This window comes from Emydura macquarii, unplaced genomic scaffold, assembly GCF_026122565.2.
Source record: "Emydura macquarii macquarii isolate MOO-44397 ecotype Brisbane River unplaced genomic scaffold, CSIRO-AGI_Emac_v2 contig_554, whole genome shotgun sequence".
In the NCBI taxonomy this organism is placed as follows: domain Eukaryota; kingdom Metazoa; phylum Chordata; order Testudines; family Chelidae; genus Emydura; species Emydura macquarii.
Window position 1 is genome coordinate 3,736,931 of NW_027130691.1, and position 24,633 is coordinate 3,761,563.

The following is a 24,633-nucleotide window of genomic DNA, read 5'->3' on the forward strand; positions in this document are numbered from 1 at the left end:
TGTCTGAATTTCCTGTTCTTTTTTTGTGCGTGCAAATGTAGGGAATTCACCATTTCCAGTGCTAGAGAGTGACAGTCTATTTTTGACTGTGGTTTGGTCTTTAAAGAAGAGCATCAAATGGACTTAACCGCATACAGCTACATGCATATAATAGACTCAGATTTTAAACTGACCGCAGCAAGGAAATTATGGATCCAAACACAGTGTTCCATAGTTGTTGTGTTGCCTACGCACAGCACTGAGACATGGTGCTGTAGGTTTTACCCACTATCCAGACTGCAGGAACAAAGCACAGCATGGTGTAGCCCCAGTGCCTTTAACCTTGGAACTCCCTTGCTTTTAAGAGTTAGACATTCATTTCCTTTGACTCTCTTCCCAACACATCACCTTGGGTGTGTAGGAGAGGACACCTCGGATGAATGTCACTGAAGATCCCTGTGAATTGATCTCCAAATTTTAATCTTTGTTCCATGAAATCTTGTCAGACAACATCCTCCAGATATCTCTATCCAGGGTACATGTATGGCCTGTGCACCATGGGACTGAGAGTTGGAGGTAATCCACATTTATCCTTAATCTGCTGCAAGGGTTCGCTGTTGAGTTTAATCAAGCCTGGTGCTGAAACAAGTATGCTGCTGCAACAGTACTGTGACTTCAGCTCCTGCTTGCTCATAGGCATGAACTGTTAGGTCAGATTTGCAACTACTTCTGCAGTATAGCAAGGCAGGACTAATGGAAATAAGAAGTAGTAAGGCAGACAAGTGGGGAAGAAACACTTCTGTTCACACCCGGTTGAGATCTCTGATGTGAAAGGAACTGAGGTGTGCTTGGATTTTGTCTGGGTAACTTGCTGTTCCATTTGCTGGGTGTTCATTAGGAGTGCTTTCACAGCTCGTTGCATAAGATCACAGAGTCATTACTGTACCAAAACCCTAACTCATTAAGTGTACATCTATACGGCAAGAAAACCCAGCCCAAACCAAAAAACACATGCAACCCTGCGGCAGTGAGTCTCAGATTCCAGATCAACTGACTTGGGCTTCGGGGCTAAAAAGAACAGTGTAGATGTTCCTGCCCTGGCTCTGAAACCTGGCGAGGGGGATGGGTCGTCTTTTGGGTGCTTTTTGTGGCTGCCTTTCGTAGGCAGCACCATCTATAGTGGATTTTTTTTACGCCGTTGTGTGATGATCAGCTGCTGTGGATGAAATGTGGAACTTTGAACACGGGACTTGTCTCTTAACCACGTTCGGCCAGAGGCTATGCCTCCTTAGTTCTGTAAAATGCAATATACTTATTCAGCTTTATACAGGGCATTGAAGCTGAGCAGCACAGAGATCCACTGCATCCGTGGTGGAAGGAAAATGGGCTGTGTGGGAAGGCCTGCCTAATCTTGACAGAAGTGAAAACCTCTTATGTTTCCTGATACACCAGGGGAAATGACTTTCAAATACCTGGGTTTAACACACCAGTGTACTGTAATGGTTAAGTCCACACATCCCCAAAGTAATCTGAGATCGAAAAAACAATGCACCTCTTGACAAAATCTTTGCAGCTTGCCTTTTTAAAAAAAGGTCTGGCAAAAGCAGTGGCATTTGAACAGTTTTTATAGTAGGGGTGCTGAGAGCCATTGAACCAAAATGTAAGCCTGGTGTGCAATGGAAACCACTTCAAGCCGGAGGGTGTTGCCGCTGCATCCCTACCACCCGTAGTTACAGCGCCCTGGGCCAAAAGTCCTTCTTCTTTACTTAAACTGATCTCTCCTGAGAGAGCTGCTTTCGACTGAAATCATGTAGATATGGTCTTTGTGAGAGGGGAATGAGGCTGTTACTTGTGCATGTGACTGGGGACTTACTCAGTCCCATTTGGCTAAACCTTTTGTTAGCCTTGCCCTTTGCGTGTCTGGCTTCTTGTTAGTGTTTCTTTAAACTGGCAGCATTTCCACCGAAACCCTGAACCAAACTATTGCAAACAACATGTACTGTATAAAGTGCTTGCACACCCGAGAAATGCTCATATTCTGTCAGTGACATGTTACTATGTCTCATCATTCAGCCATGGTGTGTAATTCCTTCAGGAGACACTGAAAAGACGATTCCGGGGTGAGTAGGGGCATGTGTGTGTGCGTACGAGTAAAAAAACAAAAAGAAGAAATCAAGTGTTACTGCTGTGACCGAGATTCAGTGAATCCTTCCAGCTGTTTAGATGGAGTGCTGATGGAAGGCCGTGAATTAAAATGGGCTATGACTGACTTAAATTGTGCTGCTATTGAGGGGCTGTCAGCACTGCCACTTCCACTATTTATATTTTATCCATGCCAATATCTATTTGGCATGTGAGATTGACGCCCAGGAGGAGGGCTCTTCCCTAATTTTGGGGAAAACTTCTGTCTAGCTATGAGCATTGGTATTTTAGTGCAGAGAAATCGGAATTAAAGATGAGTTTTTCGTTCACTTATTGGATGAACTTGGGCAACTAAAATGCTTTGGTAAGACACTCACTTTTCAGGCAGCAATCTCTTTGGAAGCAACTACAGGTGCTAGATTACTTCACAGTCTTAAAGCCTGAGGACCAAATGGAAATAGACTGAAGGAGCTGTTCTTGACACTTTGTGGGCACGTTGGCATGAAGGGAGACTAGCATAGTTAATTGGCACTGCTGAGAGTCAGTTCCAGGTTAGGCAAGTATCCATGTATCTATCACCTGCAGATCAGATTCCTCGGTCTCTGCCCTGTCCTCTGATATGTATTTATAGCAATGCTGGGAATGCTGCTGAGTTGAGGGTGAGATCTTGAAAATCCTGGTCCAGTACTTCAGCCATTTAAAATTTCTGGTAGAAGCAAACTGTAAATCCAGACACACAATTAGTTTTACAGAAATGGTTAGAATTTGATATCTTTTTGTGATCTGTCCAAATTTACCCTGTTCTTCATCCCTCTCCTTCCTTGTCTGTTTTAACAGCCCTGTGTTGGTCCAGCTTAGCCTAGTAGGCAAGTAGGGCTGAATATGACTCCCACTGGAGCATGTGAACACCACTGAATGGTCACCTGGAGGGGGTTGCTTGAGCAGCTTTTTCCTATAGTGCCTCCAGCCGAGTTTAGAGCTCAGATGCATTCCCTTATAGATCAATGCCATGTTGCCAATGGCCAGTGGTCTTTGTCGGCCCCCCTCCCCCGCCCCACCTCTAGATGATAACTTCAGACTATTTTCAAGGTCTCATTGTCAGTAGCAGAATGGGATATAGAGCTCAACTCTCCTGACCCCCCTCTTGTGATCACAGGACAATACTTCTTCCTCTTGAGTGTGTTCTAAACTCCATTGAAACCCTTTTTGACTGGGATAGGGGAGGGTGCAAATTTAAAAACCAAACAGCCGAGAGGTTTAATTCCAGAAAGCTGTGCAGGGTTTTTGTCCAGAATGCAAGAGTAGCAATCAGATATTCGGTAGCTGAACTGGAATAGTCATGCTGAACACCCAGTTCATTGCAATGCGAGATAGCAGTTTGTTTTGTTTAAAAAGTCTGTGTGTGATGCTGCTGATTGCTACAGCTAATTTTGTGGAGGATTCTGGGGATTAGCATACATTTTCTGGTGCAAAGCATCCCTGGAAACTATTTTAGTTGTAGAGTCCATTATAACCAGTCCTTATCTCTCTCCTCTGGTCAGCTATGAGCACATGGCACAAACAATGAAGTCACCCCTCTGCTGCATTTCTCATCTCCCAGCAGACATGAAATAAACCTTGTTACTGCTGCAAGCTACGCTAGGCTGATGACACTCCTGAGACTCTCTAAAGTACTGTGAGCAATAATACCAAATCTGCTGGGGCACAATAATAACATGACTTTAAAGCTCTGCATCTCTTTCCGATTGATTGTTCAGAGTGGGTTTGTTTTGTGAGAAACATTCCTATCAGTTGTTGCATCCCTTCTTCTTTCCCCCTTTGTCTGTATATCAATTTAGATTTATGGAATTCAGAGCACAGACCTTTGTTGTCTTAGGTCTCTAAAGTACCATGCAGACCTACGGAGCTTTAGAAATAACTAATGATCAACCGAGCTGGAGCAGAGCATGATGCATGGATTTCAGGACGATGTAAAGAATATTTATACAGTGAAAATCCAACTGCAGCATTTAGCTCTGAATGTTTTACAGGTTTCGCTAGCTCGGTTGTCACTGCGACACACAGCACTGTGTACATTTTGGGAGTAACACTCTCCGCCTTGAGGATTAGCCATGGATGCCTTGGTTGGTTTGCTGGATAACTAATAGCCATTTGTCATGGTTGTGGATGAGCATTGCACTTGCATTATATGCTGCCTTTTTAAAAATTCTATCAGCCTCATATGTGACCATCTGGCATGGCTAGAGATGGGTGTTCTGTGGCCACAGCAGTTCACATTAAGCTTCGGCAACAAATTCTAGGTTTGTGAAATGGAGTTGATTGTAGGGTGAGTAGGAAAAAAAAAGTCCCGCCCCAGTACGATCAATTCATCTCTGAAGGAAAAAAGTTACTGATAAATTAGCATTTCAAACCCAGCCTTTGTGATCTGATTTCCTTCTCCAAACCCCTTCCTCGGCATTCAGAGAGTGGAATCGCTTTCACTTATGCAGTCTGATGCCTCTTCCCTGTTTTCAGCTGTGATCTTACTAAGCACAACACAGAATCAGAGGAAGCAGCTGTTCTCTGTGCATATTTTTACTGTAATCCATGAACTGTTTCCTCTGACCAACTGCCCTTTCCTGGCAGAGAATCAGTTGTAAAAAACATTCAAATGATTTAATAACACTGTCACTTTTAGCAACTATTTTTCGGTGCTTCTTATCCATCCCTTCTGGACTTAATCACAGAAGTTTCTTTCTCTTCTCTTTCAGTGACTTTGTTTTGGGATTCATGAAACAGCTAGATGACTTTATTTGGTAAAGTTAACTTACTGCCTGCTAAAGGACTTGAATATTGAGCATGCACCTCTTAGCCTACGCCATCCAGCCTGCTAACATCTTAATTTTTTAATTCGCCTTTCTGGATTGGCTTCATTATGTCCTAAATGTAAAACCACATCCAGTGAACTATCAGAAACTGTTACTGTCATGTATTGCTCATCCTAAATGGTAATGGATTATGAAAAGGATTTAATTTCTTGTAGTTGTATTGAGTTAATATTAAACTGTGTATCAACATTTGAGATTTACTGTAAATCCTTAACTAATTAAAAGATTACATTTAAAAAAACCTTCTAGGATTATGGCAGGATAAAAACCCACCAGTTTGGCATAGAAGATGCAAACTTCATACCCCACTTAACTCTAGGGTGGTGGTGCATTTAATTGAAGTGTTTTTTTTTTTTTAAAACACACACACTTTGAATGGGGTATCCCTAAATTGTAGTGGCATTTCTTATATCAAAGTCCAAGATGACTTTCCCTAGTTTCATCTTGGTTCTTTCATTTTTGTGAATGTTTCATAATGTAGTGTTCTGTATTTAATTCACTTGTCCTTAACACTTTTCTATAGTGCTTTACATTTTCAAAGCATGTACAAATATTCATCCTCACCCCACACAGTGTGTATCCTATTGTCTAGTTTGAGAGACCACGAATGGAAATTGACATTCTCCAACTCCACACAGCAGCAGAACTGGAATTAGAACTAGGGAGTTCTTTGAGTGCTTGCTCATGTCAATTCCATTCTAGGTGTGTGAGTGCCTCCGTGCCATCTTTATTCTCCTGCTTGAGGTGTTAAGTGTATCTACTGTAGTAGTAATCATCCCCTGACTGCTTCCATGAAGGAAAGGGTATGCTATATAAACATAGAGAGAAGTTACTGTTCACCTGCAACACATGCAAAGCCAGTTCTGCAGACTTTTGACGGACCTCTTCTCTGTATATCTGTTGTTTTCTCCTCTCAGTTTGAGCATTTAAAGTACAGTTCTGCTCTGAAAAGGGACTAAAAATAGAACTTTCTTATTGTCCTATTCCTTGGGTTACTGACTGGCTGAGCTCTGCAAAGGCAGTGGGGCGCCTCAGTCTGCATAAACAGGGGTCCTCTCACTACTAAATTACACCAGAGTCTGTCTATTTTAAGGGGATGAGAGCTGCTGGTTCCCATTCCCCAAATCCTTTCAGTGGAGCCCCAGATTCACTCCCCTCAGGGAGGGTTGGAGGGTTAAAGTACCAAAGGTATAGCAGCTTGCTGTGGGGCTAGTCGGGGCTAGCCTGAGTGGCTGATAGACTGGAGCCTGCTGCCCCTTGTATGGCCATGGTATTGGGGTTGGAGGGGAGAAGTCAGCCTGGCTCACAGTAGCTCTTAAACTGCTTTGTCACCCATGTGTGGCATATATACCCCATCACACTTACCCAGACCAGCTGCCTCCCTGTGTTCTGGGTTCTATCTAGTTACTTAAGTGACAAGAATGAGTTTTGCTACAATTTATTTCTGTTAACCCTGTCGCAGCTAAGAGAGAGTAAGCTGGATTCTTTTCCTCCTTGTGCACTCTGAACAGAATTGTTTCCTGGGTTCCAGTTCCAGAACCAGTCAGTTCCATCTGTTAATCTTCACTGAAGACCATGAGTTTGCACAATGTTACTGAGATAATAATCTGAAGACAGTGGAGTTGGGCAGGAATCAGTGGCTTACTTTGGCGTCCAGTCCTGTTGAGGCTATCAGTAGCCAAAAAGGAAAGAATCCATTTTGGTTCTCAGAGTTCAGGTTGTCTGCAGGGCTGGGGAAAAAGAAAAATCTTCATTTGTAAATGGAGCACATTTGATTCACGAGTCACTGATAGACGATAAACATGGATACCCATCATGTCATTTTTAGTGTACTCTGAAAGTGACAACTGCTTATTGAGCTAATGGTATTACAAGATAGCTAGTTTAAAAAATGAGCTTCATTTTAGATCATCAGAAGCATGCAGTACAGTCATCTGGACTTGATGTTCAGGCTTTATCTTGATCATACAGACAGGAGAAATGTTATAGTTTAATTCATTTTATAGTTTACTTCAACTGATGTTTTTCCTCCAATAAGAATCTTGATAGATGTTTGTTCAAAACCCAAATCTAGACTGACAAGTGCTCACTCTTCTCAGTTGGGAACTAATCAATGTAGCTTCCTCTTTTACTAAGAAAATTACTTTAAACCTTGCCTAGGAATGGTCACGTTTATTTATTTACATGTTGCAGACACTATCTTTCATGACCATCCAGTCCTTTTGATTTAGCTCTTTAGTTGGACTTAATTTATGGTATGTGTTTTAGAGCAGTGTTTCTCAACGACCAGTCCATGGACCGGCACCAGTCCCTGAGATCTCCCTGACACAGTATAGGAAGCCGGTCCCTGCTATCAAAAAGGTTGAGAGAGACTGTTTTAGAGCGTGTTCAGTATTGATGTGTTAGACTGTGTGATTTTTTTAAAGTTGACTTAGTTTAAAATGTAGTGACTTCATACATGAGTTCATTGTTTTCATTTCTTTAAACGTTGTATGTTGTTGCATGCAAAAAGATGTAAGTAGATTCTAGCTCTTAATATTATGGAGTTTCTGGTTTATTTTTATTGGTTGAGTCTACAACATTTTAATTTAAAAAGTTTTTTCAGAAACAAATGAGGCATTGAGACGGGACACCATTGTTGAACTTAAATTTAGCTTTTTAAGAAATGGCTGCACCTTGTTTTTACAACTACGTTGCCTCGTACTCCCTTAGGACCTACATCTTGTTTTATTCTTGACAAATACATCTTAATGTCAGTAGTTCTCGAAAGCTAATCATAGAATCGTAGAATTGAAAGGAACCTTATGAGGTCATCTAGTCCAGTCCCCTGCACTTATGGCAGGACCAAGCATTATCTATGTCCAGCCCCTTTCTAAATCCTTATATGTAGAGAATTTTGAATTGGAATAATCAGCTCTATGGGAGTTAGTAACAGTATGTGAAGGCAGCACACGCCTCAGGGTCAGGAAATCACCAAACGGTAGAATTGACATTCAAATTGCAGCTTTTTGTATGTAAAGAAACTAGAATCTGCTCAGGAGCTTCCCTGGCCCCATTGTTCTAGGCTGCAACCTTGCAAAAGGGGGGACATGCATGGTCAGCTTGAAATGCAGTCAGTTTTAAAGAGTGAGTTGAAGGCCGTTTCAGGTACTGCAACTGCCCAAATCCCCCTGCAAATCTTTACAGTTTTTAGTCACATTACCCTATTTTAAAAAATACGGATTTATTTTGTTTTTATGTGAAAGACCCAGAAGAACAGGAAAAAAGGTGAGACTGACAGTAGAAAACGCTCCTTTTTTACTTTTCACTTACAGCAAGCTCACATGTTGTTGGCACCAGTGGTAGGTAATAAAAGATTATCAGACAATAGAGTGATGTTGAAGCTGACAGGGTCCCTTTGTTGTAGTACCAGTGAACAACCTGAGTAATTGAAAGAACCATAAATTATAGAATTCTGTCTTCTCGAATTCAGATGAACGCCAGGCAGTAGCTAATTTTCTTGTAAGATTTGTCCTTACAATTGGCTTGATTTAGGCAAGTGCTCTAGAGATTTGCTAACTTCTTGGTAGAAATGTGAATTTTCAATCGCAAATAAGTGTGAAAATTGTTTTTATAGTGAATCTTATCACTATCTTGGTCCCGCTGGAGTTCCTAGTGGAGAGAGATCCGCATCACACATAGCACTAATTGATGGTCTTGTCAATCAGCAGTTTGGGCAAGGATTGAGTGGGCTGTGTAGACTGAACTCCTCTTACCCTAGACCAACCCCTTCCAGTAGAAGGCAAAGGTGCATCACGGTGGGTCGGTTGGTATATCTGTGAAGCCTTCATGGCTGCCGTCTGCTGTTTCTCTTCTGGGCGTAGAGGGATTTACTCAGCACAGCTGTCACGCACTTTCCACAAAACCTATATTCACAAAAGGCAACAACAGTCAAGCACTGATGAAGTTCCAGTGTCCAGAACACCCCTTTGAGATAACTCTTAGCTTAGGTATCTTTAGCTGTTGCCAGTCTCCACAAAAAATGTAGGATGGCAAAATAACTTTTATACTTGCTATGTGGGGGACACAGCTAAGGCGGTACTGCCTCTCCACATTCCTTTACAGTCAGGAGAATCTGAGCAACCAATGTCCTTTGCCAGAAGTATCTCCCAGTAACACCAGTGGGAGCTGGGCTTGCAAAGTAATTACACTGCTGAGAGAAGAAAGCCCCCGTATTTGCTGCACATCTATGTATGTACGTGTCTCAGAGTCAGAAATTGTCAGAATGTTGATGTGACGGGGGCATTGCTGCATAAGTCATTGATACATAAAATCAAGGCTTATGAAATTGTTGTGTGTAGAGTAGAGTGTGGAAATGTTCATTTTCCCTGTGAAATATCATGTGTGTTGCCTGGTTTGATCTGCACATTACAACTGTCCCTCTTTCTCCCTTTAGACAGGTAGAATTGACAAGTCATACCCAACAGTATGTGGTCACACAGGACCAGTGCTTGACATAGACTGGAGTCCCCATAATGATCACGTCATTGCCAGTGGTTCTGAGGACTGCACTGTCATGGTAAGTTAATAAAAGTATATGTAAAAGCTTGAGACCTGGTTTCTATTTAGAAAATTTCACTTCTGTTTGATCTTCAAATAAAGTTTCTTTGGAAGAGTATTGGGTGAGCTTTTATGGTACTGACGTTTCATTGACTTCTGAAATAATTCCATTAGGGAGGTTGTTTCAGTTTAAAAATTGACTGTGCAGGTGCCACTCTACTTCCAAAGACAGGTAAGTGTCTCCTGTAATAGCGCTTGTCTCTCAGCACCCGCTGGAAGCCCCACCCTGCAATCTACTGAAGGCTGCGTCTCCCATTGACTTCGGTGATAGTTGTGGTCACTCTGTACTTTGCAGCATCTGGCCTGGGCTAAGCAATGACACTAATGTATCTGGCGGAGCCGATTCAACAAATTGGATTGAAGAGGAAGGTGTTTAACAGCCTCCATCCATAACTGCACGACAGGATGGATGAAGAGTCACCAAAGAGCTGATATCACTACTTTATCATAGTTAAGTGGGACACTGAGGGTTATAAAGGGAAGTATGAGGCAGGATGCAGCAGGTCAGGTAACTTATACCATGATCAGTATTCATAACAATACGATATATTTACATATGATGGTCACCCAATTATTAGTCAGGAAGAAACCTGTAAAACTTAACCCTATCTGGAAACACAGTTGGATTACAGGATTTTGAACTTCCACCGTTGTCTGTCTGACTTTTCATTGCTTTTGTTCAAGAAAATTAAGGACCAAAACTCCTAGAGGAACCTTCTCTTTTCAGCATCTGGATATTGGGTCAGCCTTGGCGTAATAACCTTGGCCTTTCTCCATCCTTCCTAACTGTTGCACTAACTGATGGGTTTTGTTTTTGGACGTCTCCTTCATGGTCTCACATGGGGGGTCTTTTAGGGGTAAGGAGGAAAAAAGAAGTGATCATGACAGAGCTAGTCATTGACATGTATTGTTTGATAGTGCGTTGCAGATGGCAGATGTGGCTCCTAACCCCAGAGCTCCTAACTGGAGGGGTGTGGGATTTAGGATGACCAGATGTCCTGATTTTTCTAGGGACAGTCCTGATATTTGGGGCTTTGACTTATATGGGCACCTATTACTCCCCACTCCGTCCCAATTTTTCACACTTGCAGTCTGGACACCCTAGTGGGATTGAAGAAGAGTAAGGAGGGTTGGGATGGGGAAAAGGACGACATACCCAGGTGATTTTAGGACTGTTGCAGCCCTTGATTTAACGATGAACACCTTGCTTTTTTCCACATCAACAGGATGTGTAAATATGTCAAAACTTTAACAGGGTTCTAAATTTTGCACTTGGGTTCCTTTTTAGCTTGGATCAAACCACAATACAATAGGCCTTGATTGGTGATGGGCATTGACTCCATAACAAAGAAAGGAAAATCCTTAGAAGATAAAATTACTATGAAAATCTTACTTGCAAGATCTTACTTTGGCCATACGTAGAAACTCTGTACTCTGAAAACGACATTGAAATCTTTTCATGTAAAGTCAGATCAAAAGATACCCATGCTTTGATACTGTTTATTGTTCAGCTGTTTGCGGTGGAGGTGGGATTCCTCCTATAGGGTCTTATTCCAGGGCAACATTGCTTGTGATCTCTGTGTCTTGGAAACTTAAGCATGTTAACAAAATGTAATGTATTCACATACCAAAAAAACATGTTTTTGTAAAGGTCATCACTGATCTAGAAATGTTTGAAATGGTGTTGGAATGTTCTGTAAGAAACCACATTTCAGAAACGGAACAAGTACTATCTGAAACATAAACATCAACAGAATTGGCAAAACTTAAATCCAGAACTTTGGTAGAAGGAAAAATAAGCCCGTAATCCAAGTTGCAGCATCCAAGAAGCATGTTGGAATGTCCAGAGGTATTGATTTATGCGGAAAGATCAGCAAAGTGCAATTATAGCTTACCTAAGTGACAGCTTAATGTAAGGACGCCCTGGCACCCCCAGCTGCCCAAGAGTCCCAGTCAGCAGCACCAGCTGGGTGGCCTGAACTGCACATGGCCCCAGCCACCCTGGAGAGAGAGCCACGTGCGGCCCCAGCCTCTCTGGAGCTGGGGCCATGTGCAATCCCAGCGCCCGCTGGTGGTGGCTCTGGTGTGGCGGCTGCGCACAGCTCCAGTGCTCACCAGCGGCCCCAGCTGCGCCCGGGAAGCTTCTGCTGCAGAGGCAGCAGGAGGGGGCAAGGCCATGCCTGGCTAAGCCTTCTCCCGCCTACATTACCTGGTGCCCATGGCTGAAAATTTTAAACACATTAGTTAACATTTTGAAAACACAGTTCAATTGTGCCAGGCAGTGAAATGAAAACAAGTTAAATAATCTGACTGGCATGGTAAACTTAGACAAACTGATTTATTATTTCCCAAGAGAAGTGATGGAACCCAAGCCACTAAGTACATTTTAAACTAGATTAGACAGAGCAACAGAGAATATACTGTAGGAAGAAGCCTGCACTGGATAAGGGTAGAGAGGAATTAGATGATCAATGAGTCTCTTTCCAGCTCTAATTGATGATATATTTTGGCACTGGTAATTTAGCATTCTGTTTTCTCCACTTGTCTTCAACATAGGTTTCAAATTCTGCTTCCTAAACTCTTATTGGTTTGAAAAACTCAATGTACCTATTTTAAAATAAAACATGTAAATTGTCAATTAGTTTTGTACTCTTCATTAATGACTAAGATGAAGCAAGATAAACATGCTGCTGCCCTGATGGAGAGAACCATGCGGGCTTGTGCAGGAATGTCGGGTTCATTTTTGGAAAATTCTATTTTTAATTTTTGACTTTGAATTTGGGGCACACATTTCAGGAATTTGTGGCACACATTTCAGGAATTTGTGCTACCTTCAGTCCACAGCAGATCTCCCACTGACATCAGTGGGATGTTTGCAGGAAGATCCAGGCTAGAACATGGCCTATAGATAGTAAGTAACCTAATAATGAAAAGTCACATTGTCTCTTGGTGGAAAAACGTTCTTACCTATAGGAGGCCTGCCATTTTTGCTTTATGTTCCTCTTTTTCCATCCTGCTTTCATTTTTTCTGTCTCCTCTCCATTCTTGCCTCTGCATTTCCTCCCTGCAACAATTACCAGCCATGGGTTTCACTCCCATTCTGATGACTCAGGAGGACACCACTTCATCAGTGTCACTTGTGCTCCATTGGGATGGTTAACTTTGCATGAAGGCTGGAAACTTATCAGTATCTTGTCTCTGACAGTGGCCTGTACCAAATCTTCAGGGGGAGTGTACAGAACAGGGCAGTTATGGAGTGATCCACCTGTCTTCCACTCCTGGCGTCTGGTAGTCGGAGATTTAGGGTTGCCCCAAGTATGGGGTTGTGTCCCTGGCTATCTTGGCTAATTGTCATTGATGGACCTATCCTCGAACTTATGCAGTTTTTTTAGCCCAGTTATACTTTTGCCATCACAACATCCCATGGCAATGAGTTCCACAGGTTAGTTGTATGTTCTTTTTAAAAAAAAAAAAAAAAAGGGTACTGGCTTTTGTATTGAGGGAAAAGGTAATTAACTCTTCCCTTAGTAACTTTTTCCACACCATTCATGATTTTAGAGACCTCTATCATATCCCCTCCCTCCCCCCTCCAGATGTTGTTTTTCTAAGATCAACAGCCCGAATCTTTATAGTCTGTGCTCTTCTGGAAATCATTCTTTACCCTTTTGATCATCTTTGTTCCCTTCTGTGAACCGTTTCCAGTTCCACTATCCCTTTTTGAGATGGGGCAGCCAGAACTGGACACAGTATTCAATATGTGGGTGCTCCATAGGATTTATTTAGTGGCATTGATATTTTTTGTCAAATTTTCTATCCCTTTCCTAACAGTTCCTAACATACTGTTAGCTCTTTTGACTGTTACTGCACATTGAGTGGAAGCTTTTAGAGAACTAACTACAATGACTCCAAGAACTTGTTCTTAGATGGTAATAGCCAATTTAGAACCCAGCATTGTATATGTGTAGTTGGGATTATTTTTTCCATGTGCTTTACTTTGCATCTATCACTGTGGAATTTCATCTGCCATTTTGTTCCCCAGACACTCAGTTTTGTGAGATTCCTCTAACTCATCACAGTCTGCTTTGGACTCAACTATCTTGAAAAAACTTGGCCGTTTCCCTGCTCGCATCTTCTTTTCCAGATCACCAATGGATTTGTTGAACAGCAGAGGTCCCAGTACACATCTTTGGGGGACCCTACTGCTCACCTCTCTCCATTATGAAAAATGACTCTTTATTCCTAACCTTTGTTTCCTATCTTTTAACCAGTTACTGATCCATGAGAATACATTTTCTGATTCCATGGCTGCTTAATTTCCTTAAGAGCCTTTGGTGAGGGACCTTGTTACAGTGAACCTCAATCTGACTGAGGTCTGAGGAAATGCTTTCTGTAATGCAGATCTGCCTTTTTTTTTATAGTAAGTTACCTTAACTTTCCTGCTCTCTCTCAGAAGAATGAGATGAGCAGTTCCTACCATTTCCTCCTCTCTGAATTGCTTTCAGAGAGACTTCCTTTAAAGTGCTGTGCTATGCAGATATGTTGGATGTTTCCTTTGAAGAATGATTCTCTTGTGCCAGCAAATGAGGAACTACTTAAATATTCATGCATAAGAACCTTCTGAATGATTATAATGTACTGCAGGTTTTGTATTCAGCTGGAAAATGTTTATTATAGAAGGACTTATAGAAGGTATCAAATGGCTCTTCTCAGACAGGAGGAATTAATTCTGGCATAAGCAAGCAGCCTTTTAAATGAGGTGAGCTGGTAGTTTCTTTTCATGTACTGGCCTATAGAAGTTGGTTTGGTAAATAGTTTTATTAAACTATTGACCACTGAATGCTTTAAAAATGAAACCAGAGCTCTTGCACGAATTAGAGGCCCAGATAGCTTATCTGGGAGCACCAGCTAGAAATAACACCAACGACCCAAACACGTAGTTCTGTTACCATGGCAATTAAAGGCCACAAAAATACTATCTTAGCACCTCAAACAGTGAATTAATCGCTCAGATCCTGTGCTGATGAGCACTGGTACAAGAATCTAAATAGGACAGGAAATAACTCCCCCTATGAGGTAGGGAAATAGTCTTCTCATGTCACAGATGGGGAAACTGAGGCACATAAAGACATAGTGATCTTCCCAAGGTGATTCAAACATTGGCAGAGCTGGGACTTAAAACCCAGGATGCCTAATTCACTGCTTTACTTTAACCACAATATATAATGATTCACACCCCCCCCCCCCCCGCTATCACCCCTAAAATGTATGTGGTAATAAAACTGTTATTTCTAGAAACTGACTCATTGAGTTTGTTCACTAATTTAAGGGCCATGGGAGAATAGCAGTGTTACTGCTACTCTTTAAGGCTATAAAGGAAAGCAGTGCTGAGAAATGGTGGAACTGTCCTTACTCTCACATGTGGTGTTACTGCAAGAAACCTCCTCGCTGCTGCTGCTGTTCTAAAAGGCAAACTTCCACGCTGACACCAGGCTGGTGCTGCTTCGCTTCCTGTATGGAAAGCTGATGGAGCAATGCCAATTTAGGAAACGGAGATGACAGAAAATACAACTGATGTCAAAGCAATGGCTCTCGCAGCATTTTTAAGCTTTCCTTTGTGTGCCTCATTCTGGGCGATTGTCCCATGTCTCAATGTGTCTTATGTCTGGTGTGTAGCAGGCTGGGTCCTGTGACCAAACTGGAAGCTACTTACATGCCCCACATAAGAAACGCCCCGCCTTGCACTGGAATGAGTTGGCCAGTTCACTCTGCGACATAGTCTGACCTTTTGCTTTCTCTGTGTTTTGCAATACCAAGCAGGATTGTTAGGCCAATAGTTGCTGTAATTTGCAAAGGATTACAGTGATCTGCAGCTGCTGTGAAAGGCATGTGGCTTCGTCTCCCTCCCTTCCCCCCATCCCCCCCAAAAAAATTCTATTTCAGCATTTTTCTGTAGTTTTAAAATACATTTCACTGATATTTTCAGTGTTTCACCTCTGTTTACATCTGACACTTGAGCTCTCCAGACCAGTAGTATGATTTTCTAAAATTCACAATGGAATTTTTTCCCATTAAAAACGCAAACCAAACTAGAGGCGTGGGGTGGCTGCTAGCGCTCTTATTACTGCTGGAACTCCAGGCAAGGGATTTGGTAATGAGTATAGAGCCTCTCGCCTTTCTGGGTCAAATCTGGCCTGGGTTGGTAGTGAGCAAAAGTCTTGACCAGTTGATAGCTCTTCCATGGCTCCTGTGTAGAACAGGTTTGATTTCGGATCCAGTCCTGGGGGACGGATGTCCACATAACAGAACACCAGCACAGTTGGTACTGATTGTCCCCCTTCTCGGCACTCTGCAGAGAGAACAAAGATGGAATGGACCTACAGGCTTGAGCTGCGCTCTAACCTCTGGTGTGGTCCACCTAGGCCAAGGTAAAGCACACTGGCGAGTGGTACACGTGCAGAGGTTTGTGCTGCCGCTTCTCGTGCTGGGCCTGATCTCTCTCGAGCTGTCAGTCCAGTACTTGCAAATAGCAATACAGCTTCACGTACGTGAACATTTAAAGCTAGCCTGACAGTCAATTTGGGGATTGAGGTTGTTGAAAGTGTCTTATTATGAAATAAACGTGGATAAGCCGGGCTCCGTCTGAGGGAGCCTAAACCACTACAGTAAGGAGCAGTGGTTTTAAGGGCTCTTCCAACTCCATACCCCCTGCCTCTGGCATGAGCAGAATTCTGTTCCTCTATCGAAGCCTATGTAAAAAGCAAGATCACTGAACTCTCATATCCAAACCAGCTTCTCCACTCACTAGAGAATCCAGTTTTCAAAATGCACTTCATGTTTCTTACTCCCTCTCTGGACTTGCCTCAGCCTCTACCTTACAGACACAGCTTCTCTATCTCCTTCCCTGCTCCCTCTGGCATGGTCTCCAGTCCCTTCATATGCCCACCCATCCTACCATTGGGGTCTTCTCTGCAACTTCTTCTACCTGGTACAGCTTTCATGTAACTCTCCTCTTCATAGGCCCTGTGTCTCTTTAAATCCAGTTAAATAGCCTCCTTTGCCAATGCCTCTTAATTTCTCTCCCTTCGATATTGACCATGTGGTTGCTTTAATTTAGACACTAGATAATTTGTTTCCTATAACCTTATCCTAGTGTTTAAAATGGTACAAAGTTTTGTGGGATAGTTGGTATGAAAGGGCCTACGTACAATTATTGTAATGTTTGCAAATGGTCCATTTTTAAGAGACTAGAATTAAGATTCCGCACTAGCAGCAGGGTTTTATTGTGGTTCCCTGCCTGGCACAAAGACTTGTCCCAAGAAAAGTTCTGGCCAAACTAGACATTTTACAGAGATGTCACGTAGTTTATAACATGGCTGGGACTCATCCACATATAACCATATGCAAAGGGTTATAATGCAATCAGTGTATTGTTTCCTAGTAGCTGAAAGTCTTTGCATGGTGTAATTTATAAAGTCACGAGTGTAAAAAAAACAAAAACAAAACCTGAAAACGGCAGAGAACTTTAAAAAAATTAGACAGAAGCAGACCGCAAATCCCAGTGATGATTCAGCCTTGTGATATTCTAAACAAAAAAGAGCTCTTAACCATATTTGTAGCGGTTTCCATCACATCACACAGACTCAGCAGACATTCTAGGCTTCAGAGTGATATTTGGGGTTATGGTGTGTGCTGGTGGTGGTATGGGTGGAAGGGGGGGGTGTTGATTTGTGTGCTGGTTGTGTTTGTGGATTTGTGCTGGTGGCGAAGGGGGGTGTGTGCTGCAGTGATGGGTTCCTGCGTTTGGTGGTTGTGTTGACTTGTGTCTAGGAGGTTGTCTTGGAAGCGTTTTGGTGCAGATGCAGTTGGGCCAAGTAATCCACCATCTGTGCAGTCTCCTTCGTACAGCCAATGGAATTGTTGCATGCAGATTAGCTACAGAGACAGAATAGTGATTGGTTGATTTAATTCTGATATCACACTGGACTAGGACTCTTGGCGTGGCATAGAAACTGGCCAGACTGTGGCAGTACATGCGTAGGTGTAATTTGTAAAGTAAAAATGGCCAGGAACGTAAAAATTGGATGGTAACAGACTGTGAAACCCTGTGATGACTGAACCTGGTGAGTTTTTTAACAAAAAGAGCTTTCACCCATGCTTGTCGCTGTTTCCAGTGTGTCACACTGAGTCAACAGACGTTTTAGGCTTCAGAGTGACATGCAGTGATGTTCCGGGAATCCTATTATATAGATAACGTGATCCTCCTACGCAGTGATCCAGCTGCTGCTCTTGTTGAAATTAGTGGCAAAACTCCTGTTGACGTCAAGGTGAATAAGATGGGAGAGCCAGTCTTTGCAGAGTGTGTGAGCATGTGTGCAGGGTTTTGTAACCTGCTTAAACACGGTGGTTACTGACAAAAGCCATTTTTAAATATCATTGTTGCTGCTACCACAATTTAAATGGTGGAATGAACCAGCTAAAGGAGAAAACAAGCTTTAAACACTCCATGAGTAATTCAAGTTACCATCAAGGCTTGAATGTTTAACATGGCAAACAATTAGCACTTGCTAGCAATGCCTGATGGCAAAGCACGGATGGTCAGTGACCTTTACAGGGCAGAGATGGCATTCAGGAACCTGCATCATTGAACAGTGAAAAATCAGTTTGGGGTTATTTTGAGGTGACCTGATTTGCTTTGAGCATCTCTGTGTCTCAAAGTTGTGGGTGTTGGTTTTTTGTGTCTGTTTTGTTACAATGAATGACCATGCTCTGTTGGAGTGAAGAAATTGGGATTAGTGCTAAAATCTGTGCTGCTCCCGCTGTGTGCATCTAGCCAACCCTATTTTATTTTCAAAATCTTCTTTAAGCACATCTTGTTCTGGCTGACTGTGGGCTTGACTTTGACAGCTTGCTTGAGTATTGCAGGCAGCATCTGACAATCCTTCGTCAATCCTTCCAAAAAAGCAAACAATGGGAGGTTGAAGCAATTTGTTGTTATGCTGCCATCTATTGGTGGGCAATTATAGTGTGTTTTAGCAACCAGAGTCCTGTAGCACTTTAAAGACTAACACATTTAATTTCTGCAGGCATAAGCTTTCGTGGGCTGCAACCCACTTCGTCAGATGTTTGTTACATCATGTAAGTCAAATTTGGTTGAGAAATGAGTAACACTGGTAGATCACAGAAGCCACCACGTGTCCCATCCTGCCTCCTCACTTAAAATTCCAAAGAGACGTGATCTTTAGTGTTTGGGATTTCATGATCTCTGGTGTTTCTTCCTTCAGATTGAGTTTCCCAGCTGCTTGGAGACCTCTTACCACACCAATAGCACACACGTGTGATGCTGCAGATTGGAAGTGAAGTGAATTGGCAGCTCTTTGGTAGTAGCTTACACAGTACCGACCTGCACCCCTCTAACCTCCACCAGCACCCCCATCCAACCGGCAACAGAAATCAGACCTTGAATTTTCACATAGAAACCAGTTGTCAACATTGCTAATCCAAGTACAGCCACGCCTATCAAAACTAGAGAATCCCCACCCTAAAATGGCTGCCTATTCTTCCCAACAAGAACAAGGCAGTTAAGAAATGGACCCGCTTATTCAGATGCAGTTTGAGATGCAAGAGAATTTCTTTGAATTCGCTTATTTAGGAGTTTGTCTTAAATGAGGTGTCTTCCTTGGACATGGAAATGGGGGAGATGTGCATGCAAAGTATAGCTGGTCAAATTGTGTGCCCTCAACATGCGATCTACAGAGGTATATTCCAAGCAGCCCAGTCATAGCACAGACTTATTTGGGACTGAGTGAGTCCCTCGCTTTCTTGTCTTCCAGCTCAGATCAAGATGTGTGAATTTGGACTTCTGCAAATGGTACAGCATACTTGGAATGACCCTTAAAGGTGATGGCCCTTCAGTGATCGTTTTTACTTACCCCTTTGCAGGTGTGGCAGATCCCGGAGAACGGACTCACGCTCTCCTTGACGGAGCCTGTGGTAGTTTTAGAAGGCCATTCAAAAAGAGTTGGCATCGTTGCTTGGCATCCAACGGCACGCAATGTGCTGCTCAGTGCAGGTATGATGTGTAAGCGTTGCGGGCGGAATGAATGACTCCCCTACATTTCATTCGTACACCGGGTAATTCAGGGGGGAATTGCTGACCCTTCCCTGTTCCCAGTTACCTGAGTTTCTTTGGTCTGCAGGGCTGGGTCACTCTCAATACTGTTCTTGTATTACTGTAGGGCCTGGGAGCCCAGCCACGGACCCCATTGTGGTAGGTGCTGTATAAACAGAACAATATGACTTTTTCTGATAATGCAGAGGGTTACCATCTTAACCCATTCTGTACTAAGCGCTTGCCAGCTCTAATCTGCAGATATGAGATCTAGGAAATTGTCTGAGGGGAAAAAGTTGTATTTAAACCATTCCAAACTTTATTGATAAGCAAGTATAATGACCACTTTGAGTTCAGCTGTTCAACAATTCACCTTCTTTCCTCCCCCTCCCTTAACAAAAGTGTAAAGGTTTCTTTTTTCCAGGTCAGTTTCTCATATAAAAACATTTTCACAGTAACAGAAAATAACAAACTGGGTGGTGTTCTCTCTCTGATATTCTGGCTATCAAAACAAAAGTGTTGAAGATTATAAACATACATGTTGCAGGCCCCCTTCTTCCATCCAGTTCAATCTTTGGCCCTGTCCACGTTAGCAGAAGTCCATAAGTGTTGGCAACAATTTTCAAACACTGTTAGTCTTGATTTGGTTTGTTTCCACACTCAATGCAGTGTGTAACTATGTGAATAAATGATGATGGAAACCTGGTAGGGGGATGGATTTGCAGCTAGGTTTCTGCTAGCAGGGATATCTGGGAAAGCAAGTATCTCTGCATGCTGGGGAGAACAGTATAGAAAACCAGCTGTAGCTAGCCACAGTGTGATCACATAAGGTTCTGGCAGGACCCTGCTTCAAATGTGTAGCTTTCTTGGTTTTACTCCCATGTGGATGGCACCTAAGGCCTTGTCTGCATGAGAATTGTCCTGATTTGGTGAAATCTGGGCAGCCCCCTTCGGAAGATGCTTATTTTGGTTTAAGGGTGCCTTATCAATGTAGCTGAATTGGTATAACTTTCCCATGTAGACAAAACCAAAGTCCCTGTCTGAGATTAGCCAAGCAGTCTTGCATTTACATCTGAATGGTACCTGTGTGTGTCTGAGAGTGTCTTTTCACAAACTCCATTTCATTACTTACTGTCCCTTTTATTTGTACAATCCGTCCGATGGGATTTTCTTAACCTCTGTGACAATTACATTCTTTGAAAGGCATGCCTAGGAAAACAAGATGAAGAAATATTTTTGTGATCCCAGTCAATATCAGATAAAGCAGCGTGAGGAGTTGATTGCATAACCTGAAGCTGTGTGAAACGTGGCTACTTTTAGGTTTGAGCCTGATAATGGAATCTAGCAGAGTTTCACTAGAATTTTTTTCTGAGCCGTCCGATCCTCTGCCCTCCCTGCATAGGCCAATGTCTTCTGGGACTTTGGTTTGGTTTTGAACTGGTCTCCTAACCAAAGGTTTGACTGACCACGTCATAGGCGTGCTAGGGTCATGACTGGCTCCGTCTACCCCAGCATTGCTTGTGCTGGGATCTTGCTGAGACTGCTTGTGCCTGGTGGAGCTCCATATTTCCCAGTGTCAGAAACAGGAAGCCGTACAATCATTTGTCCTAGCTTTGAATACGCGAGATCCTTGCCTTTTGTTTCCGAAGGAGGCAGTCGGAAGCTGTAGGGGATCGGAGAGATTGGTGGTTCTGTTTGCAGGTCAGAGGCCTAGAACACTGTCCAGACAGTACACACGTCTTAAAATATTACTTCAGTCACCTGCCTGGGTGTTGATCTTAGTCTCACAACAAGGGCTAAAGCCCAAGTATGCCTACACAAAATGTACGGGGAGAGCAGCTGCTGAGGGCCGGGTCCTTTCCCTCTCGCATGCGCCTTCCAGCTGCCCCTGAACCTCCTCAGCCTTCATCTTCAGGATCCTCTCTGCCAGAGATCTCTCCTTCTCTTTCACAGCCCTCTCGCGCCGCTCCACAGCCCGCACCCTGCGTTCCAGGGCTTTCTCCCTCCTCTCCACTTCCCTCTCCCGCTGGCTGGCACATAGAGCCAGCGCCCTCATCTGCTCCAGGAGCCGAGCCCATTCCCCCTCTGCGACTGGCCGGTGCTGTACCACTGGGTGTTGGTTGGCCTGCCTGTGTCCCCTCTTCTCCAGCTCATCCCTGTGCATGCTTCTCAGATGTTTCCATAGAGCTGTGGTCCCAACATTAAGCCCTGGACCGCGGCTGACCTGTCGGCCGCACAGCCTGCAGGCAGCGTACTGGCTGGCCCGGTGACCAGTCCGGGCTGGGGCAATGTGGAAATACTCCCACACCTCAGAAAATCTCCCTCCCCTGCCATGGTGTGCAGGGGCGGGCACTGCACCTCTTTGCGCTCTTGCGTTACCACCCTCCTCCTCCTCTGTCCTCACAGCCACCTCCTCCTCTTCCTGCTTCATCCCCTCTTGAGAAGTTCAGTGCACAAAGAAGTCCAAAATGCTACCAATGCTCTAAACCCCCGGCATCCCAAGTGTGCAGCCGCCTAAACCTCAGAATGTGTGCAAGAGACACATGCATCCAGTGGGTCCAGCTCACTCCAGAACATTCACTTCTCCTCTTTACCCTCCACCGGAGAGAGGGAGGGAGTCGGTCTTTCTCTTATGTGACCGTCGTCTCCTTAGTAGCAGAGTCCCTGTTCAGTCCCCAGCCTCTCCCACTGTTGCGTGAAACTTCTCTTGCCCGTAGCTGATGCAGCAAAGCTGAGCAAAAGTCACTTAGTTGGGTCTTGAGTTTTGGATTTGAATGAAACCAAAACTCGGAGGGTCCAAAACGGTGTGAACTGAAGACGCCGCAGTAACCAGACCTGCGGTTACAGCTTTCTCTCCTCTAGAAATTCTTAGCACTTACCTAGTGCTTTTCATCAACGCTCTGCACAAACGTTAGCTAGTGCTCACGGCACCCTGTGTGGTAGGTCAATACGCAGCCAGGGTGTAAGGCTCTGAGTGCTTTTGATGGCACAGCTGGGGTTACGGCTTAGAAGGTGCTGGCTCCCAGTCCTTTGCTCCCTAGACTACACACCTCTCACAAAGCGTATTCCAAACCAGTTTGCAAAATCCGCTGTACATTGGTTACTTGCCTCAGTCATGCTCTCTGTGCATGGGGTGCAGTGGCTGCTGGCATGGGGCAGCCTGCAGCAGTGCAGTCAGTAAAGTGGGCAGAGTGACTCCTCTTTGCTTTTAAGAATCACAGCAGCCATAAGGCAGCTGAAACCCACGTGCAACATTCACGATTTCGCCATGGCTGCATGTCCTTTTCTGCCCAGCTGGGGCCCGCTCACTAGCCCCTTGCTGTAATCCAGTGCCGCTGGAGTTCTCAGCATCCGGTGCATGGAGTCAGTCTGTAACTTTCCCTGGAAGCCAGTACCTGCAGTGGGTCTCTCCCATTATCTTCCCACGGTGCTCACTTCCCAGGGCCTTCCTCGGCCCTACCAAACCTGGCCTGGGCCAGGCCAGGCCACACCATATTCCGCTTCGCTTCCCTTCCTGCTGCCTCAACTTCTCATCAGCTGAGCCCAAAACTGGAGGCAGGATGTGCAATCCTGGAAGCACAGACTCCCCTCTGCACAGCTGCCGGAGCCGCCCTCTCTGCAGGCTGGGGGGAGAGGAGGAGCCGGAGGTTCCTCTCCTGGCACGCACTTGGTGCCAAGATCCCTGGGAAATCGCTGGCCCCCAGGCTGGCTTCAGCCACTTTTTGAGCAGGGAGACGGGAAGTCTCTCTCCCCAGCCGTTTCCTCCCCCAGTTACTGCTCAGTGTGTGATCAGACCAGGAAGTGCTAGCCCACTCCTGTGTCGATCGTTCTCTGCACTAGAGAAATTTTAAAGAGACAGGATCCCAGGAGGTCTGGGGCATTGCCAGAAGCAGCTTCGAGTCCCAGGAACCGGATTCTTAATTCACTGGATGGCTGTTCTAGGCCAGGTGTTACAGCTTCAACGTCACATGCAGAGCAGTGTAACCAGCACTTCCAGCTGTGCAGACTGCCCCGGAGACCAGCGAGCAGGGAGGATATTAGCGTGACCGTGTATTTGGCAATGAAACGAATCTGGGACGTCTTTTGGGTGGCTCTAGAATAAGAGGCTGAGAGCTGGAAGTGCTGGCCAGCGGGCGCGTATATCTCGAAGGCGAGGACAGGGAGTGAGTGGCTGATTGGTCCAGGGTTGTATGTCTTGCTTGGGTTCAGGGGGTGGGGGTGCACGTCAGTGAGGGGGAGGATGGTTTCTGAAGATGCCCAACTTTACTTCTCCCCTTGCTGAGCTTTGCCCCTGTGTGCCAGGCTGGGGATGTTCAGGACATTCTGGGCTTGATTTGCTGCCCCTGTACTGATTCTTAGTGCGTTAGGGAGCACAGCTGGGACATCGGATAGTCCGTAGTGTGTGGAAAGGGGCCGGAAAGGGCTCAGCTGTTCTAGCAGTGCAGTGCATGGTAGAAGAGGGGTGCTGGGGGAAGAGGCAGAACAGCAGGCCAGAAGGAGGTGGGGAGAGCTGGATGAACACGGGGCAGATGGGTTTGGGGGTGCACAGGTTATTTAGAACCAGGAGGGAATCTAGGTTTCAGAACACTTCATCCACGCCACCAGTGAGGAGATCCAGCCACTGGGGGGGCAGACACATTTGTACCCTGGTGTGAGGCTTTTGCAGTGCTTTGAAGATAAGCGCTGCATTTGTGCTGAGTATTATTGCCTGTGCAGAGCGCCTCCGCTGTGTGAAAAGTCTCCATTCTTGCTAGCCCCTTACTACCGATGTGGTCCATATTTATCATGGAAACCGGGAGTGGGGTGGAGTCCAGATAAAAAGCTGTCAGCTGAGGAGTGATCTTGGAGAGCCGTGGGCAGTTCTTTGTCGAGTGTCCTGGCTGAAAGCCTGACACGGGGGGAACAGAACACACCATCTAAGAGGCAACTAAAATACTA

At 44.4% G+C, this 24,633-nt stretch overlaps 2 protein-coding genes across 3 annotated transcripts in view; one reads left to right on the forward strand and one right to left on the reverse strand.

Moving 5' to 3' along the window:
• Positions 1-24,633, forward strand: part of CORO1C (coronin 1C) — a 75,064-nt gene that overhangs the window by 42,621 nt on the left and 7,810 nt on the right. For both annotated transcript variants that reach the window (XM_067539484.1, XM_067539485.1), the window contains exons 3-4: positions 9,424-9,546; positions 19,527-19,656. In XM_067539484.1, coding sequence (XP_067395585.1) covers positions 9,424-9,546; positions 19,527-19,656 — 253 coding nt within the window. The remainder of the gene's footprint in view (positions 1-9,423; positions 9,547-19,526; positions 19,657-24,633) is intronic.
• ZBED2 (zinc finger BED-type containing 2) lies at positions 20,000-23,458 on the reverse strand. Its single transcript, XM_067539486.1, has one exon. The coding sequence runs from the start codon at positions 22,124-22,126 to the stop codon at positions 21,509-21,511; it is 618 nt and encodes a 205-aa protein (XP_067395587.1). The 5' UTR covers positions 22,127-23,458; the 3' UTR covers positions 20,000-21,508.